Source organism: Ursus maritimus, unplaced genomic scaffold (genome assembly GCF_017311325.1).
Source record: "Ursus maritimus isolate PB19 unplaced genomic scaffold, ASM1731132v1 scaffold_15, whole genome shotgun sequence".
NCBI classification, from domain to species: Eukaryota; Metazoa; Chordata; class Mammalia; order Carnivora; family Ursidae; genus Ursus; species Ursus maritimus.
The window spans coordinates 37,642,218-37,662,251 of NW_024423897.1; the positions used below are offsets into that span (position 1 = coordinate 37,642,218).

The 20,034-nt window shown below is 43.1% G+C and overlaps 1 protein-coding gene across 1 annotated transcript in view; it reads left to right on the forward strand.

Moving 5' to 3' along the window:
- The window catches only part of ADAMTS12 (ADAM metallopeptidase with thrombospondin type 1 motif 12), a 284,339-nt gene that overhangs the window by 201,194 nt on the left and 63,111 nt on the right, over positions 1-20,034 (forward strand). The window contains exons 12-14 of the mRNA XM_008692662.2: positions 3,352-3,521; positions 11,861-11,994; positions 18,777-18,897. Of these exons, the coding sequence (XP_008690884.1) occupies positions 3,352-3,521; positions 11,861-11,994; positions 18,777-18,897 (425 nt within the window). The remainder of the gene's footprint in view (positions 1-3,351; positions 3,522-11,860; positions 11,995-18,776; positions 18,898-20,034) is intronic.

The window sequence follows — 20,034 nt, forward strand, 5'->3', positions numbered from 1 at the left end:
ATTTTTAAGAAATGTATATGTGATGTCTCTGGTAAGTAGAAAATACATTACGCTTCTTTTGTCTAGATTTTCATTAGTCTGCACTGAAGAGTAAGAGTCACTTTTTTTAAAGACAAATGATAAATGTAATTACAATCTCCTCAGTATCTCAGTTCCAAATATTACTTTTCCATTTTATTAATAAATATATTACTATATGTATATATGTGTGCATGTGTGTATATATACACACACATATATACACACTATATATTTAATAAAAATATATAATAGATTTTTCCTAAGGATTAAGTTAACATATGTTTAAAGAGTTTAACACAATACCTACTACATTAAATTGTCAATAAACAGTAGGAATTATAGTAGTTACTATGATATCTTTTCTCATTTACCACACATATAAGTGTACCTTTGAGGAATTCGGATGAAATTGTTCTAAAATCTTACTCTTTGATAGAAGTTTTTTGTTTTTGTTTAAGGGACAAGATTTCTGGGACTTCAAAAATTAGAAACCAGGGATTTCTTATTTTTTACAGAAAATCTTCATTTTATGGGTTATTTCAATATGATTTCCATTTGAGAGATCAGGAAATGTAGGCAATGTGCTCTGGGACCTATTGTCAGTGCTCTGTGTTCAGCCACGACTGTCTACAACCTCTCGGGAGGATGGTCAGGGATCTGTGGTGGTCAGAAAGGGACATCTTTAACGAGGAACTGTAGGATGAATCTCTAACTTGGCCTCATGGGAAAAAAGGTTCTAATGCCCGTCTTAGATACCACAGTTTGTCGTAGAGTCTCCTCAGGTGAGTGACCATGTCTGATCTCAGTAGCTGGTTTGCTTAAGTGTATTGAAAACAATGACAATGGAAACATAGGCACAGATTCAGTTGTGTGATTCAGGTTATAGATTCAGGCCAGTGCATGGTCAGCTTACATTGAGACTCTATCCTTGATGTTGGTCAGGTGTCTAGTGAGAAGCCACCAAGTCTTGTAAAAGGCTTTCAGCGATGTTTGTTGGATGGAAATGAACTGGAGAAGTGCCGAGTCATAGAGTGCCGCTATATCATCGTGAATAGAAAACCAATCTAACCTCAGATATCATGGACAGTTCTTACTACCTTCTACATGGAGTCAGTGAAGATGAACTGCCTTGGTCAAAGCTCTTTTATGTTCTTCAAGAAACAGGGGGCTACTCAAGCCACATTAAGAAAGGTGGGGAGGGAAGTACAGAAAATCTTATGGGCGTTCAAAGAGAGCAAAGTACAGCAGAACCTCACCAGAAGTACAACTGCAACCAGAATTGAACCCGAATGCCAAGGTTGGAGGTCTCTGTCCCCCTAGATTGCATGGTCAGGCAATATAACACAGTGGATGAGGGCTCGGGCTATAGATTAAAGCAGATAAAGGTTTAAATCTTAGCTCTCCCAGTATCAGCTGGGCACTTTGGGAAGATGTCCTACTTCCCTGTGCCTTTAGAATATGATTTCATTGAGCCTGCTCACCTGGCATGCTTTCGGCCTTTGCACTAAGAAGCCACTTCCATCCATCCTTTAAGGCCATTCTCCAGGAGAGCTCTTCTGTGAGTTCTTTCCAATCGGCCTGACTTCCACTGTTCTCTCCCTTCTTCAAACTCACATTGTACTTACAGTCAGAGATACATAATTGCTCTTAAGTTTTTTCTTGTTTATTATATAGATGATTTTTTTTTTCTCCTCAACAAGATTGTAAGCTTCTAGAAGACACAGGGCATGGGTTGACCTTTTTTCAAACTCTGTCCTCCCTGGAAATGATTGTTGAGCACATTGCATAAATACTTATTGACTGTTATTTATAATAATCCAACAATGCTGTCATTTACTGAGCTCCTACCCTACGTTAGCTGCTCTACTAAATCCTTATGTGCAGTGTCTCATTCAGTCCTCCCCTCTTGTGAGATAAGAACTATTATGCTCATTTCACAAATGAAAAAATTTGTGGCCCAGAGAAATAAGATAACTTGTTCAAAATCATCTAACTAATAATACAAAGTAAAGCAGAGTTCAAACTCCAAGCTATTTGACCCCATTATGCTGCACTGCAAAAGCAGACACAATTCCTGATTTCAGATGCACTGAGGTGGAGACAAGAAAGCATACGTAGATTGCCTGGAGCTTTCTTAAAAGACAGAGTTCCTCCTCTTCTGTGACAGCAGTTCTGCTATATTTCCTTCTCCCTTTTTGAGTGAATAATTGATCCTGATAGGAAGGTTGTTATTGCCGTGGCGTGTATTGCAAAGGAAATAAAAGGTTGAGAAGGATTGTTCTAAACTAAGATTAACTTACTTATTCATTGAATGTTTATTAGGAGCCTTCTGTACTCGAAGTATGACTTCGAGACCATAGATGACATAGAGCTTGGATTGGATCATCAGTGAACTATGTTTTGGAATGATAAGTAGAGAAAGCACATACAGTAGGTAAATCAGGTGTCATTGAAAAGGAGAAAGAGTTTATTTCTGGCAGAAATCCAGGAAGAGTTCATGATGGAGATATAGCATTATTCAGTCCTGAAAACATTGGTAGCATGTAGACAGAGACTTACGAGGGAGGAAATCTACCCAGAGGTATGGAAGAGAAATTGTAAATAAATCAGCTTGTATCCCTGGAAACGTATGCAAATGAAGGGGAGGGTGGGAAGTTGCTGTTAGGATGAGTTAAGTCAGGATCATGAAGGCCTTGAATGTTAAGTTGAAGAGGCTGGACTTGGTTCTGTGGTCATGGGGTGCCATGAAAGGTTTTTAAACAAGAAACTAAAGTAATTAAGATAATCATAAACATTAACCAGATGTGTGTACAGTAGATTGAATGAGGGCAAAGATGGGCAGAGGGGAGACAGGAAGAGAGACAAGGATTAGACTAGCTTGGTGATTGTGGGAACGAAGAGCAGAAACAAATACAAAGACATGACTGATGATCAACAGCTGATGGACAGTGGGGTCAAAGGAAGACAAAAGATGGAGGCTTCTGCAGTCTGACCACTTTTAACTTGCCAAACAGGAATTAGAGAAGGAGTGGATTTTGGAGGGAAACGTATATTTTGAGTTTGAGAGGCCAGGAGGATATACAGATAGAAAAGATACACACGCTGTTTCAAATTAGGCAACTATAGACCTGGAACTGAATGGTCGTGGGCAACAGCAACAGCCAAAAAAAATGTATGAAATTGGAAGAATTTAGGTAAAAGGTGAGTTTTGAGGGTAGAGCAGGGCATGGTTTGTCAAAGAACAGGCATGAGCAGATGCCAAGGGATGTTGAAGGAAAAATGGTAACCTCTCAGGAAACAAAACGAACAGCTTGTCTGTTTCCTGCGTAGACCAAAGTTTGGCGGGAAATACTGCACCGGGGAAAGGAAGCGCTATCGCTTGTGCAACGTCCACCCCTGCCATCCAGATGCGCCCACCTTCCGGCAGATGCAGTGCAGTGAGTTTGACACCGTTCCCTACAAGAACGAATTCTACCACTGGTTTCCAGTTTTTAATCCAGGTAAGGAGCTGTGACAGTATATTCCAGATGTTGGGCCACAGCCATGATGAGAGAGCATTCCTACGTCAGGGCGTCTGGGTGCCCTGCAAAGTTCCACAGAGAGAGAATTGCACCAGGAGGAGTTTTATATTTAAAAAGTGGGAATACTGGCCTGATTAGGTTGATCAGGACGTGTTGAAGGCTGAATATATCCAACTCGGTACTGAGTTCTGTGGGAATAAAAGAGAAGCTTATCAGACATGGCGGCTCACTTCAGAACAACAGAGGTGCAGCCAAGCAATCAGTGGGGCAAGGAGGAATTCCGTACTGGATTGCTGATGAAAGTGCTCCTTGATCAGTGTGTGAACTGACTAATTTTGGCGGAAATTCAGACAAGGTCATTGTAGGTTTGGAGTCATTTCACAGAAGACTGCTAAGGAAGTGTTGATGATTGTTAAGCATGAGAGGTCTTTCTACTGGAAGAAAGAAAAGGGAAGGCATTCAAAATAGAATCAGTCATTCCAGCTGACAGGAGAAAAGAACAAGGGAAAACAGGATGGTAGGAATGCTTTCATCAAAAATAAATGAGAGCCAGCTCTGGGCCAGAAATCAATATTTTATATGTACAGGTCAATGTAAGAGGTGTAAAGAGTAAAATCAAGCGCCTAAAGGATGCACATCAGGGGAAGGGGACAGAACGAAACAGCAGCTTTGACAATGCTTCCCCCGTATAAGTACCAGTTAACAGCTTCTCTCCCGAAACCGAAGAAGGATCATTAACCATTAGTACAGATTAGCATCCAAAAATATCTGTGTGATGTGTTATTATTCAAGTAGAGGATGAAAGAGAAAAGATTTTCCTGAGCTAAGGAGATTTGAGTCAAGGGAGTGAAGAATAAGCAAAATTTTCATTAATTTTTTTTACGTTTCTGAAATTTCAGTGTGATAGAACACAAGAGGAATTGTGTGAATGAAAATTCCATATTTGGACTGTTTAAAAAATGATATAGTCAATTGCTTTTGAAACAGACTGAATATTGCCATTTTGGGTCTCTGAAATACGCCGATGGCTTTGGTTGTTATGGGTAGCGTTTGCTCTTTGCCCCCGCACTGTTGAGCATCATTCATGTTCTAGGGGAGTGAGTCATTTGGTTATTGGCGGAAATTCAGCTTCCTGACCCAGGCATTTGAATACAGCAGAACTCATGTATATACTCATGTGAACACACACACGTACACACATACACGCGAGTGTACACACTCTCACACATATACATAACTAATGATGAAAGGTACATCCAGTTAGTACTATCTATATTTATATTTTGGACATTTTCCTTTTCGTTGGAACTGTTTGGGATAGTAATACTATAGACCCCGAATGAGGAACCTTCCAGAACTAAGATAGTGTAGCTGCCCTAGGATTGTGACAGGGGCTTAGTTTGGGGTCCACCTCCTGCCTGATGCAGGGTGGGGTTTGAGCTCAACTCTGTCGGCTCCTATAGCTGCACCTAGAATAAAAAGATCTGATTTGACTTGGCTTTTCATTGATTTACAAAGTGTTTGTTGTATGCCTACATTTGCATAGCAGAGCGATAGGTACCGAAGAAATGAGTCATAAAAGTGGACATAAATTTCACTCACTTTGGGGAGATTGTTTTGCATCTGTCACTGATATCGAGGCTGCGTAAACCACAGGAGGGAATTCTGCTGAGTGCCATCTGCTGAACTCACTATCCACCTGGGCTGTAAGCCTTCCTCCTCCATCCTGGTTGGTGGCTTTCTTGCAGGCTCCGGGGCCATTACTGAAGCATAGTGACTTAGCTGCTGGTCCAAGTAGCTACTACCCTGACCAACACGCTGATTTATTTCCCTCATTAAACTCTAACCTACAGAGTTGTTATTTGCTTAGCTGATGGGCACCTCTGGTGGAAAGAAGTAGGTCGTTCATGTCAACAGCTATGTATGGAGTGTTCATTCTGTGCCAGGCATTGAGCACTTTACCTTCCCAGCCTTACCATCAGAAGTCACCAGAGGATAAAGCAAATAAGCGCACAGCAAAGTTTGCAACCTACTAAGTGGACAGAGACAAGTGCCTTGGTGAATGACCTTTGGCAGATGTGCTAACTAGCCAATGACAGAAGAAGAATCACAGACTTAAGCATGTGGAATAAGCATAGAAACTCTGTCAAATCTTGTAGTATTCCATGGACTCCCAGGGCTTCCAAAAATGCTTGATTCTAATTTCATTTCTCAAAAAAATTGTAAGCTAGTTTTTAAAAGTGCAAGTGATGTGATGAGTACTGGGTGTTACACGCAACTAATGAATCGTCTGAACTCTAATGATGTACTATATGTCGGCTAATTGAACACAATAAATAAAAACAATACAAGTGCAATAAAGAACAGTGCTTACACTCAAAAATATTATATTTCAAGCTTTAACATACCATAGACCACCAATGCACTAACTTACACAAATTAATTTGACTTTCTGTAGACCTTAGAATAAAAGTCTCCCATCAACACAATTTAATTGAGAAATATCCTGAGATTGCAGGCTGAGTTGCTCTAAACTGTTCTTTTTTGCAACTGTTTGCCTGTATGAGTCAAGATTTTTCAATACTGTGCAACCAAAAGACTCACAGAATGAATTAGATGCAGCAGCCAACGTTTAAGTCTGTAACTGCCGTTCCATAAGCTTGATTTCAAAATTCATCTTAATAATTTCTTTAGATCCCACTGATTTATTTTTAACCATTATATCCTTGAACTTACAAAATTTTGCTTAATAAAATCCCGACTTTATCTGCCTTATTTGTAAGATCTTGTTTGAAAAAAGAAAAATAATTATTCTCCTTAAAAGATTTGAAAACTATAATCTAGATCAGCTTCCTTTCCAATATAGACATTTTCTTTTCCAGCACTCCTGACAAAAAACAAAATTATCCAAACTCGCCTTGATCACTTTCACGTAGGCAGCGGTGTGAAGAGCTGTCACGATCAACTGTGTTTTCTGAGCCAGTATTTACATAAGCTCGTGACCCTATATTTTCTCATTGACCCCCATCCCATCCTTGGAGGTAAAGAAGCTTAGTCTCAGAGGAGACATAACTAATTCAAGGTTACAGGATTTTATATAAGAGAGCTGAAATTGAAGCATAAGTCTGACTAAGAAGCTGATAGGTAGATGATAGAATGAGATATAAATATAGATTTAAACTAATTTATGTAGATTCTCAGGGACTTTATTAGCCCGTGTTCATAGAAATGTGTTTATATCCTTTTTTTTTTTTTTAAAGATTTTATTTATTTATTCGACAGAGATAGAGACAGCCAGCGAGAGAGGGAACACAAGCAGGGGGAGTGGGAGAGGAAGAAGCAGGCTCATAGCGGAAGAGCCTGACATGGGGCTCGATCCCGGAACGCCGGGATCACGCCCTGAGCCGAAGGCAGACGCTTAACCGCTGTGCCACCCAGGCGCCCCAGAAATGTGTTTATATCCTGCATCTCCTATTAGGAAATGACCAGAACCTGATCTCAGTGTCGTCACTTTCCTGGAATCTCGCTTTCTTTCTGGATTTTCATCTTTCTCAGAACACGCAATTTAGCCCAAATTCATTGAGGCTAATTTTTTAGTTGTTGCTTCCAGATATTTAAGCCCTATTAATGCTTGACGCCAGTGAGGTTTCCAGCAAAGGTGGAGGGTCCGACGTGAAGTCAGACAGTCACATCTGCTCTTCCCGGAATAGGATCCTTCAGGAACATCTCTCAGGAATCATTGCAGTTTGGGTTCCCTAGGCAGCAGACTCGGAGACAGGCACCACAGGCAGGACGTTCAGCAGCTGTGGAAGAAGAGGAGAGGGAAGGCAGAGGGAGTGTGCAGGGGGGAAGCGGAGCTGCAGTGCACGCTCAGCAAAGGCCGTACCCACCCCACGGGGAGCTGTGCAGCTGGCACGGACGGTCAGAGTTGCCAGGTTGAGGTGGGACAGCCGATCCTTTATGCCCCCCCCCAACCGGTCACTGGGTGTGGTCTACCTCGGGAAGGAGTGAGTGTCCTTGGGTAAGGAAGCTCTCTTAAGCGAGGGTGACAATTGAGGGCTAGTGCTGGCAGCGCTCCCACGAGCTGGAGGGCTAAGTCCCACACCTGGGGGCCCGGGCGGTGTGCACAGAGCTTATTACAGGAATACTTGGGGTTTCAGTAGAAGCAGTCTTTAAAGAGAATGTAAGCATGGGGAGCAACCTGGGAGATCTTCCAGCCAGAAGCCTCTCATTTCACAGATTAGGAATCTGTGGCTTCAAGAGAGGAAATGATGGAATAATATGGATGATGTTTGCAGACACTCCAAACCAGTCCCAGCCCTCTTTGCCCTCACTTTCCTGTACAATAAAAGAAGGAAAATGAAAAGACTCACGAACTCATATTCCTGGGAGACTCAATTCTGACCGAAGAGATAGAGATGGAGGCCCCACTGGGTAAGGCTTCTGGGAGGGTTTTTGTTTTTTGGTTTTTTGGTTTTGTTTTTTTTTTTTTTTTTTTTTTTTTTTTTAGAGAAGGAAGAGGGGCGCAGAGGGAGAGAGAGACTCTTAGGTAGGCTCCACGCCCAGTGCACATGCTGAGCCTGACACAGGGCTCCATCTCACAACCCTGAGATCATGGCCTGAGCCAAAATCAAGAGTCGGATGCTTAACTGACTGTGCCACCCGGGTGCCTCTGGAAGCGTTTTTAATGGTATCCACCAAGCTGGCCCTCATCCCCTCGCCTTTGTGCCATTAACCCTTGCCCCTCGTGCTGCCCGGGGGCCACTGCAGCCAGAAAGTGGACACCCTAAGCCGAGCGGCTGAGCATGAAGCTTGGAAGCAGGATGGCTTTAAACTCCTACCTCTGAATTTCCTATCATGTAGGGAAAACAAAGTCCTGTCTATTTCCGACAAGGAAGCAACATTTTCTGCTACTTGCAGTGAAACTAATTCCTAACTGATAATGGCAAGAGCTTATATTAGACTTAGGTCAGTATGTGCTCGGTGCCAGGCCCTCCACTCAGCATGTTACTTGCGTTTTCCTTTCCACAAGAAAATCGTATGAGGAAATGTAGGGTTTTGACCCAATTTATCCAGCCACGCTAATAGATGTAGAGAATTTAAGTGACTTGCCCAAACTCAGACCATAGAGTAGAGCCAGGAGGAGTTAGCCCAGGCCTGACTGCAGCCTAAATGTTAACCAGTAAAACAGAGACTGGGCTAAGCCTGTGTCCTTAACAACCATGCATTGCATTTTGAATTTTACCTAAGATGATGTTCCTATTTTTAAAAACTGATAATCTCATGGCCAAGGAACTCTGGTGGGGAAAGAAGAGCCCCTACAACTGTTTGCATTATGACAAATGCTTAGCCTTGATTAACTGATCTGTCTTGAATCCTTGAAAACCAAGTTTTTCTAAACATTTAAGCATTATGACAAAATTGTTCTTAAATAATTTGTTGTTCTAAATCTAGTATCACAGTTCTTAAATCTTAATCAAAAGACAGAACATGAAAATACATAGCAAACAGAAAATACTACTACACTTAGCCTTGCTTAAAACATCAGTGAAATAGATTTAATTTATTTGAAAAAAATAGCTCTGTTCTTGTTTTTATAGCTCCACGGTTATGGTAGAATATATTAATTTTAATGACTTCTTTTGTTTAACTAATATATATTTTGATATATTTGGGGATTATAATATTGCCATATCAGACAGTAAAAGAATCTACCAGTTTAGACCGGCCAAAGTTAGAGAGTCTTAGCAACTATTTGATTTTTGATTGGGTTTTTGGTAAGGACTTTTCATATGTTTTTTCCTTCAAGCTGATCTGAGCCTAGTCATTAAACTGAGTTTCTTTCTTAAGTTAAATATTACTTGTTACAACAATGAAACATCCTAAGTTATGCCTCTTGCTTAAGGTTTAGTATTTCTTAAAATCTGCCAAGGAACAGCAGACGTGCATATCACCCTTGTCTTCTGTTCGTGCACGTGCTTCATTGTCCCATCCGACCTCACTTAGAAAACACAAGTTCAAATATAAAATTAAGATCTTCCAGGGGTGCCTGGGTGGCTCAGTGGGTAGGCATCCAGCTCTTGATTTTGGCTCAGGTCATGATCTCAGTGTTGTGAGATCGAGCTCTGTGTCAGGCTCTGCGTTGGGCACGGAGCCTGCTTGGGATTCTCTCTCTCCATCCCCTTCTGCTCCCCACCCCCACTCTCTCTCTTTCAAAAAAAAAAAAAAATTAAGAGCTTCAAGACAGTGATGCAGAGCATTCAACCAAGTGTGATGCCCTGGCCATCTGCTTTGGGGCTCATACCCGTGGAGCCCTGCCTGGAAATGGAATGTAGAAACTGGACTTTTTTTAAATGATGAAACTCTAACAGCAGTCTACATACAAAATGTGAATTACATCAAAAGTTTTCCTTGATCTAAGAAATACTTTTATCCTTCTTACCAAGTTTTATCTTTGGCTTCTAATGACCACTTCCTAAAATCGTTATCCGAAAATGTCGAGCCACCCTGTTTCACCAGAACTGAAAATGCACCCTTTGATTCAGTGGGTTCATTCTGTTACCTAAGCTTCCTTTGAGAGGATTAATCAGACAGCATGAGGCTGAGAGTTCACCAGTAAATGAGTTGAGTCTCCTTTAGCAGAATTATAAATGGATTTCAAAGCTCTTGAAAGGGAGAGAAAAAAAAAAATCTTGTGATCCAAAGGGATGTGTCAGGGGAGATGAATAAATCTGAGACAGTGAAAATACTCAACTCTGTGGATGTTATGGAATCCATGAGGTTGGGACAGACTCTCTGATACTCATGATGACCATGGAGGACTAAGAGCATCTATTACTACTCCTCCCTCCTTCTGCAGAGCCGCGTGTCATAGGCAATCTAATGACATACCCAAAACACCATGGAGGATGAAGGCCAGAGGAGAGGACAGGGAAGTGGGATGTCAGAGTTAGTCTTGCTAAAGTGCTGAAATAGCCCTGAACCTTCAGTTCACAAAGGCTGATGCTTTCAAGCACAGTGTTCTTTCTGGCCTTAGGCACCCCTGTGGGTCGTAGGTGTGCGAGCTCTGGGAGAATGGCAGCAGTGGGTCTGCGTGCTGTTATTGCCTGAAGATTATTTACTGGATTATTCCTGAGACTCCACGGACCACTGTGCTTAGATTCGGTAGAAATTTGTGCTTCTCACGTGAAGTCACCTTCAGCCAGCCTGTCTAGCCTTGAAGGATGTATTAGTTGTGTATAACCCAAGCAAAATGAGGAAGAAGTCCTGAAATGAGGGCCTCGGGCCTCTCTTCATGGAGATGTGTTATTATACAGAAGAAAGGAGACCTTTCCAGAGTTCTTGTTGGACAGCCAAGACATTATTTTTTAAAGGAATGTATGTTTCCTCAAGAAACATGGAAGTGTACGTAATAGAATGAAATAAAAATAAATTCTTATCCCACCATGCTGACTTATTCCTTAGGGTCAACCACTGGTAACAGCAGGCTTTGGTTTGCACACAGAGGAAGTCATACCTTGCCAATCCTGCGACTTTCTTTATTCATTAGCGGAATGTCATTCCTCCTAGTGATTGCGCAGTGAGTCTGAGAATCGACTAAACAACTTCCTTGATCTGTCCTTTTCTCTCTGGATAAACCTTTCACTGCTGCGACAAACACCCTTGACTTCTATCGCTAAGGTCAAGGTTCATTTTTATGACTGAGTTGATTCTCTCTCAGGATCGAGATGATCTCTTTGCCACTTGGTCCCAAATTTTCTCCCTAACAGTGTTGACCTCTGTCATGTCTGTTAATTAGTAAGCATGCATTAAGAGCCTCTCCAAGGACTTCTTGGACTTGAGGAGAATAAAGGAAAATATTTGCAGGCGGTGTGGTCATGATAGTGGCGGTGGTGTTAGTAGAGAGCGGGCCCCATGGGAGGGGCTGTCTCTTCCTTGGAGGTCTACTTACTTTGCAGCAAGCGGTGGCCAGGTGCTGTGCTTGTCTGGAGTCCTGCTGCTCTGGTTTCTATTACTTCTTTTCTAGGTTAACCCCAGATTTTTACAAGCACAGTGTAGTGTTTGATCAAAAGGTCTCATCGTTTATAACAAATTGCATAGCATTTTAAAGCAATCTTCCCAATTTAATTTGTTGTAAAACCCTTTAACTGGAAAAAGAATAAAAACCCTACATTTCAGCATGTGTCACAGGAAAGGTGAAAGATGGGAATCTCCAGGTAAACGACTCTTGGGGGGTAGTATATACAAAAAAAGTCCTGCAGGAAGGGTGCTGAGCTAAAAAAGCTAACTTGCAAGGATTTGTCTCTTTTTCACTCCAGCACATCCTTGTGAGCTCTACTGCCGACCCATAGATGGCCAGTTTTCCGAGAAAATGCTGGATGCTGTCATTGACGGTACCCCTTGCTTTGAAGGTGGCAACAGCAGAAATGTCTGTATTAATGGCATATGTAAGGTATTGGGTATGTTTCCTTAATCTACAATTTTATAAAATCATGATTTTTATTAACTCGGGAAGTCAGATGTTGTGGGCTTTTGCTTTTGTGACATTGGCACGTTATCTGGTTTTTATATGTGATCTGAGAAACAGGACTTTACAGTGTCGATCAGAGTCAACAGTTTGGAATTGAATGCTTTCCCTCCTGCTGTGGTCTTTCTTTCTTGACTTATCATGTGCTCTGTGATACCATCTTAAGCATAGAACAGGGTCACATTGAAGAAGAACCAAATTAAAGGAGGAATTATTAGGAAGAGACAACTCTGATTATTTTTTGTGGTATTAAATTTTTCATCGGTTAGTTGCCAGCAGAGTACTTAAACTTGAGAAAAAGCTGAAATTAACAGTAGTTTGCATAGTGTTTCGTGCAAAGCATTTTTACGTGTAATTCCCCATTGGTTACCAGCATGACCCACCTTAGAAAGAGGGATGGCATGACAGGTGGTCGTACACCAGGTCTTCTGATCTCTGTTTCACTTTTCCACACTGACTCCGTTGATCAATTCCGCCTTTTTAGAAATGACTGAGACCTGATTTGTCAGTGTTTTTATATGGCAGCCATTGAAGAATTCCTTTCCGGTGCTTGCAGTTTGGTCTGAGAGGAAGTGATGAACAAGTTTTGTGATCCAGCAGCCAAGCATAAATCTCAGTTTAAAGAAAAGGTGTTTTTGATCAGTGAAGGAAAAGTTATTTAGCAACTTCTAATTAGCTGTTAGGAAAGCATAATGGTCAGTACTCAGGCTCTAGAATATGAACTTAAGACCGTTGTGTACCAAGTGTATAACTCTGGACATTTTGCTGAGACTCAGTTTCTTTTTCTTAAAATTGGTATGTTAGTGTATCTTCCTAGTTAGTGTCAAAAAGGTTAAATAAAGACATACACGTTAAGCCCCTAACGGAGCCCCTGGCACACAATAAACTTCTAATGCATTTTATTTCCTTTCGTAAATGTTTATCATAATTTTTTTCCCACTGAACTAAACTGCTGCCATGGAAAGTCCTGCCCATAAAGGTTCAGTGCCCTGGAAAGATACATTTATCATCTTGAATTTGCCTATTGACTTATCCAGTGGTGACCAAAGCATAGGAGGCAACATGACAATTCCCGGGAGTGAGTGAGTTAAAAGCAAGTCTTAATCATACTCTATATTTGTAAGAACTCAGCAAAATTCTCTTGCAGACTCATTACTAGTCATCACTGTAGCTACAAAGAGCCAAAAGTAAATAATATATATTTAGGTTAGATCTGCTCTCCAGAGTGGGAAGAGGTTTATCTAGCTAATTCAGGCCAAAACAGCCCATCACTGTCCAGAACAGTGGTTCTCAGGCCTGGCTGTCTGTTAGAATCATCTGAAGAGCTTTTAAAGACTAGTGATGTCTGAACTCTACCTCAAACCTGTTGATTCAGAACCTCTGGGATTCAGGGCCTGGGCACCGACATTTTAAAAACTTCCCAGGTAATTGCCATATGCAGCTAGGGTTGAAGACCTTAATCACTGAGAAATGAATGTGATGCTAAAATTATCTCTTAGACCTAAACACCTTTGCAAGCATGGAGATGGTATCTTTAGCACATGACGGAGAACACGGGTGTTTTGAACAAAACATAAGGGGTCTTGGGTGCCTCTCTTGAAACCAATTAAATCAGCTTAAAAGAATGAGCTGGAATCTCTCAGCTTGACTTCCTCTTCTTGGAAACTAGTTAGGGCTTTTTAGAAGCTATAATTACCCACTTTCTCTCTTTACCACACTGAGCACATTTTTAAGGGGAAAAATTATGTCAAATCAAATTTACCTTAATAGCCTAAATACAATTTACCTTCCAAGGATCCGGGTTGTGGTTATTTTCAGCTTTATTAGTCTTCTTACTCATTTACTACAGTTTTTTCAAAGGGCATTGAACATATATCGAAATAAAAAGATACACCATCAGAAAAAGAAATATGTAGCGTCTAATCCATCTTCTTTGTGAATATGAAAATATGTTTGCTTATCTTCACATAAACATTCGTTGAATTTGCTTTTATTCATATATTCAGCGGTCTATTTTGAAATGTGATATTTGCCACTGTTTTGGCCTATTAGATTTGCAGATTCTGTTGTCGAGAGAGTCACCAGGCCTTGATTGGAACTGAATTTGTTCTAGGAGGTGACTGTCTATTGATGCCCTTCTCCATTTTTTAAAAAGTTGTACTAAACTCTTAAGCTTGTTTGCCAAAGATATGAATTTAAACTTAGAGTTTTGATGCCATCTCCCGGTTTTAAATCACAAGCATGACATGGAACAAGCTTGTAAACTTATGGGCAGGTGCTCCCACGCCTGCCCCCAGCCCTTTCTCCTGGGAGCCAGCTCTTGACTTCAGGTTCTCCGCTCTCTCCTTTTCTTCCTGTCAGCATGGCTCTGGCTTCACTTCCTTCCCAAGCGGACGGGGTGCCCTGATCCGTCACATCAACTGCCCCAGAGTTCTCTTAGCCTTCTATCCGCCTCTCACCCCAGGACCCTGGACCCATCAACCCTTTTTTGCTTTTATGCTCAGCCTACTGTATACATCTTAAAATAAAAATTCAACTTTGTGAATCTCAGTTGAGTCCGCCACCTCGCCTGACAGTCTTCCTACCTGTCCTACGTGAGCCCCCCTCTCTCATTTCTCTCCGAAGCTGTCCTGAACCTTCTTTGCTGTCCCTCCAGGCCATTTTGGCCATTTCAGTGATTTGCTGAACATTCCTTTTATCATTTTATCCGGGCCACATCTCTCTCCAGAATGCCGGATCCTAACTCTCAAAGTTATTGCGAGGACAGCATTATTGCTGCTGTCTCTTTTTATCAAATGGCGTATCATTTACCTGTTCTTCTCAGGTAAGCATAACTCTGCCCCGTCATTATGCTTGCCGTTTCACCGGCTGAGAACGAGTCGATCTCAGAACCGGGCAGACTTCCGTTGCCTGCCTCTGCCGAGGGGCTGTAGAGAGCAGTGCCGACGTTCCAGGTGGATCAGGTCTTGGCACCAGCTGGCATTTCAGTTCTTCTCAGTCCCTTGAGAATTTACAAAGTAAAACAGTGTTCACTCTTAAGCAAAATATGAGAATTGCTAAGAATACATATTGCATAATTCCCTAACAGAGCTGGAGGCCTGGATGAAGGCCTGGAACCTGAATTCTCTAATACTCAAGGTAGTGTCCTCTTCAGTCTGCATGACGGGGTTAAGAATTGATGAGACGCTTCTGACCGAGAGGACATAATCATCAGAATAAAAAGGCAACCTACATAATGAAAGAACATATTTGCAAACCATATATATGACAGGGGGTTAAATCTAAAATGTGTAAGAAACTCGTACAACTCAATAGCAGAAAAACAAAGAACCTGATTAGAAGAATGAGCGAAGGACTTGAATAGCTGTTTCTCCAGAAAACACATACAAATAGTATATGAAAAGGTGCTTGACATCATTAAATATCACAGAAATACAAATCAAACCCACAATAAGGTGTCCCCTCACACCTGTTAGGATGGCTGTATTCAAAAAAACAAAAGATAAGAGTTGCTGAAGATGTAGAGAAATGGGGACCCCGTATACTGTTGGTGGGAATGTACAACCGTGCAGCCATTCTAGAAAACAATATGGAGGTTTCCTCAAAAAATTAAAAATAGAACCTACCGTCTGACCCTGACATGGGATTTCTAGGTGTGTATCCAAAAGAATTGGAATCAGGATCTTGAAGAAATACCTGTACTCCTGTGTTCATTGCAGCGTTATTTCCAACAGCCAACCTATGGAAACAACCCACGTGTCCATCAACAGACGAGTGGACAAAGAAAATGTGGAATACCGTGTTGTATACATAGTATGGAATATTATTCAGCTTTTGAAAAAAAGGGAAATCCTGCCATCTGTGACAATAGGGATGAGCCTGGAGGACCTTAGGCTAAGTGAAACAAGCCCGTCACAGAAGAACAAACGCCACATGATTCTACTTATGTGAGAATCTACAATAGTCAGGCTCATAAAAGCTGAGAATAAAACAGGGATTGACAGGGGCCGAGGGGAGAGAACCATGGAGAGTTGTTGTTTAATGGGTACAACGTTTCAGTGAGGCAAGACGCAAAGTCCTAGCCATCGCTGTGGATCTGGTGCCTACGGTTGACATACTGTATTGTGCACTTAAAAATTTTTGAGAGCATGGATCCCCCATTAAATGTGCTTAGCACACACAGAAGGAGTCACGAGAGAACTCTTGGAGGGGGTGGGTATGCCTATTACCTCGATTGTAGTGATGATGGTTTCACAGGTATTTGTGTAAATCCAAACTCATCAAGCTGTTTGCATTAAATGTGTACTGTATTTCATATACCAGCTGTGCCTCAATAAAGCTGTTTTTTATTTATTTACTTATTTTTTAAAGATGAGGAAATGGGACTCACAGAAGTACCTTAGGTATTCTTTTTTAAAGATTTTATTTATTTGACAGAGAGAGAGAGCACGTAAGCAGGGGGAGCAGCAGGCAGAGGGAGAGGAAGAAGCAGGCTCCCCATGGAGCAGAGAGCTAGACCTGGGGCTGGATCCCAAGACCCCAGGATCATAACCTGAGCCGAAGGCAGACACTTAACCAACTGAGCCGCCGAGGCGCCCCAAGAAAGCTGTTTTTTAAAGAAAGAAATTATATAATGGGAAATTTAACTGATTTTCTTTTCCTTTTTTTTTTTTTTTTTTTTTAATGTTGCTCATTAGAGTGGCAGTCTGACATGTGAGGAGTCCCTTCAGAGGAGACCCTTGCTGGACTCATTATCCACACTTGGTAGCAGCAGGAGAGCCACTTCTGGTTCTGTTGAAAGCAGAAAGACAGTATTGTCTCGGGCCCTCTTGCCAGAGCACATGGCGTGAACAAGCAGAGTGACGTCTGTTTGCTTTCCCCTCAGAGCCCTTATGTTTTATGTGCAGCAGGGAAGACTGGCTTATGTCTGCCTAGGCCCTGTGTTAGACACTGAGCTCAGTGCTGGTCGTGCTGGGTGCTGCTGGTGGGAGAAGCAGTTGGGGTGAAGTCTCTACAGGACCCCCCTGAATATTCTGTGGGACATCGAATTTGCGCGTCTCCCTTCCCCATCCCCCACCTCCGGCCCCCAGTATGCAGGCAGATATCGCTGGAGAAGAAAGATGGCCTCAGCGTATTTGTTTTCCTGGCTTTCTTTCCTTTATTCTTCACATCTGTATCTATCCTCTTTTGGTAGAAATTTGAAAAAACACTTTACCATTACTGTCTCGGAGGAGCTGATTTCCTGGCTCATCCCAGATGAGTGAAGGCAGAAAGTCTCTGGGGGTCCGATCTGTAAAGATCGGCTTATCGGAGTATGCTCGAGCTTGACGTAAACATGTCACTTGTGAAGGGCTGACATTTTACTTGTGACCACTGAGTACACATCCAGACAGTTTCTTTCTCTTACTGTGATTAGCATGATTAATTTTTTTAATCTCTTAGCACTTTATTTTCTTCCCAGCTGAGTCACGTAGCGCAATCCTTGGATTTGAAGAGACAGTCAGTTTGAGGAATGGAGGTATTCTCTGTCACCGACCATTAATTCTCTGTTCAGCTGGTGGAGGGAGGGTGTCTGTAAAAACCCAGACTGGTCTTCCTTTCAGTCATTTGAATTGGCTCTAAAATGAGGAAGGAAACGTGACACGCACCGGCCACTCTATGGAGGGGCCCAATCACTACATTGGACACGGAAACTAAGAGGAGACTGTGTGTTAATTATACTGGAATTAAAACACAAACTTAGAAATATAAAAAATAAAACAAGAAAAGGAATTATCCTTGAAGGAGAGAATAAACTGTATAGGCACAATTCTTTTTTGCAAGCAGAGAGGTCTGACTAGCTGAGTATGGTCCGGTCTCCCTCTCTCTTTGGCCGGAAAGCCAGCAGCTAAGACCTCCAGGGGAGGCTCGTGTGTTTCATGACTTCCTGCCCAAGTGTCATGATTTTTTGGTATCAGATGCTACTGAACACACCTAGTGTAATTGCTCCCCTTTTCCAGCATGGGGATTTTCAGGTGGAAAAGTCTTGGCTGAGGAGAAGGATCCATGGTGGGGAAAGAAGGTGATGGAGAAGGGCCGATGGGCAGAGTCCTGGGAAGGGATCGGGTCCAGAGCACGCGGGCGAGGTCAGTCTCAGCTCATAGGAGAAAGCTCACGATGGCTGGGATGCGTGTGGCTACGTGTGAAGTGCAGAGGGGGCCAGGGTCTTAGGAGGCTCCAGAGCACCTGGTGATGGTCCACAGGTCACAGATGTCATCCCTCAGGGGCCTGCAGGAGTGTTAGCGTTGAGCCAGCTCCTCCGTGGCTGCTGGTTCGCCAGCTGTACTCAGACAGGAGGCAGAGGTCGCCCCAGTGAGGCGTGTAAAGGGAGTGATCGTGATAGGCCGAGTAACTCCAGCATCCCTGGGAACTCTCCCTGGAGACGAGGGTACTTGAGGTTTGCCCATCAGAAGGGGATTTACTGCTCCAGCAACTCTGATTCCAAGACATTTTCAATGTTACATGCTTGGTACTGTGCTCAATTCTGCCTGTGACTCTGCGGAAGCTGGAGACCCCCTCAGTGTGTCAGTGGCTGCCCCCAGGGACAGGAGCCGTTGGTTCCTGTATCCGTCCCCAGCCCCGATCTCACTGAGAGTGAAGGGGAAAAGGAGAAGGCAGGTGTGGGGTCCCTGTCCGTGTCAGCCCGCCTCAGCCTCTCTTCCCCACAGACCGTCGGCTGTGACTACGAGATCGGCTCCAATGCCACGGAGGATCGCTGCGGTGTGTGCCTTGGGGACGGCTCTGCCTGCCAGACCGTGAAGAAGATGTTTAAGCAGAAAGAAGGATCTGGTAATGAACAAATAATTGAAGTGGCAGGGGACTGAGAATGGAGGGTAAGATTGATGGCTGTGTTTTAAAGCAGATTGTAACTTTCAGAGAACTCCGCATAGACGTAGTCTTCGCGACAAAAGGATAAGGGCTCCCTGACAGTTTTAGGGACGGGGCTGATTGCTAGGCATTTACGGTATGTCTCCCACTGCACGGGAATCTAAGTCTCCCACCGCCTGGGGGCTGTTCCCAGGAATGGGAATGAATGTCATCCCTGGGAGAGCATCCAGGGCTGAAGGCCATTGGCCCAGGAATGACCTCGAACTGAGGGAGACAGATATCAAAAGCAGACACAGGGCGGGCTCTAAGGGAGAGGGCAGAGAAGCCAGCCGTGGGCTTCAAGGCAGAAGGCTCATAGTGCACTTTCAGGGACAAAGGAGAGGCAAGGCAAGGTGGCTTGGGCTGGCTCTTCTTTCCCATCTCTCCCAGTAAAGGGGTCCCACCCCGTACTGCCCCACGGTGCCCCAGGTGGCTGCTGCCACCTGACGACCCCTCCTGACCCAAGCTCTGCTGTTCCTTTCCCATGATGACCTTCCACAAGGTTTCTTCTTTGTGCAGCTCTGGGCTACTAATAATCCTCGGGAATGAAGAGCTCACCTTCACCCCGAATCAGCCATGAAGCATGTCCGTCTTCCGTTAAAACTGCCGGTCCCTTGGCAGCAACAGTGAGTGACAGCTGAAGGGCCTTGCGAGGAGGCTAGGCGAGGCCCAGAGATGGTGAAGACAACTCAGAGTATCATAGTTTAGGCTCCTAGAAACACCCTAAGACGAGAAGTCAGGAACCAAGAATTTATTTGCGGGTCAGGAGGTCCTGGAAAACACCAGTAGGCATTCAGGAAGTGAAACGGGGAAAGGAGGAGAGCCAAGAAAGGGTGTGTCATTAAGCCAGGGACCATTATACAGGAGCCAGCGTAGAAGTGGTACATTGGAATTTTCCCATCCAAGGGGTGAAGGAGCTGAGACAGTGGATGCCGACTTGGTTAGTCACTGCTTGAGGCTACTTTGGGGAGGGGGCAGTTAGGTGGTTATTTTTCTGGATTCCAAAGAAATGCAGGTGCTGGGAGTAGGGAGTCCACTGTGCACTCCTCAGGTAGGGCC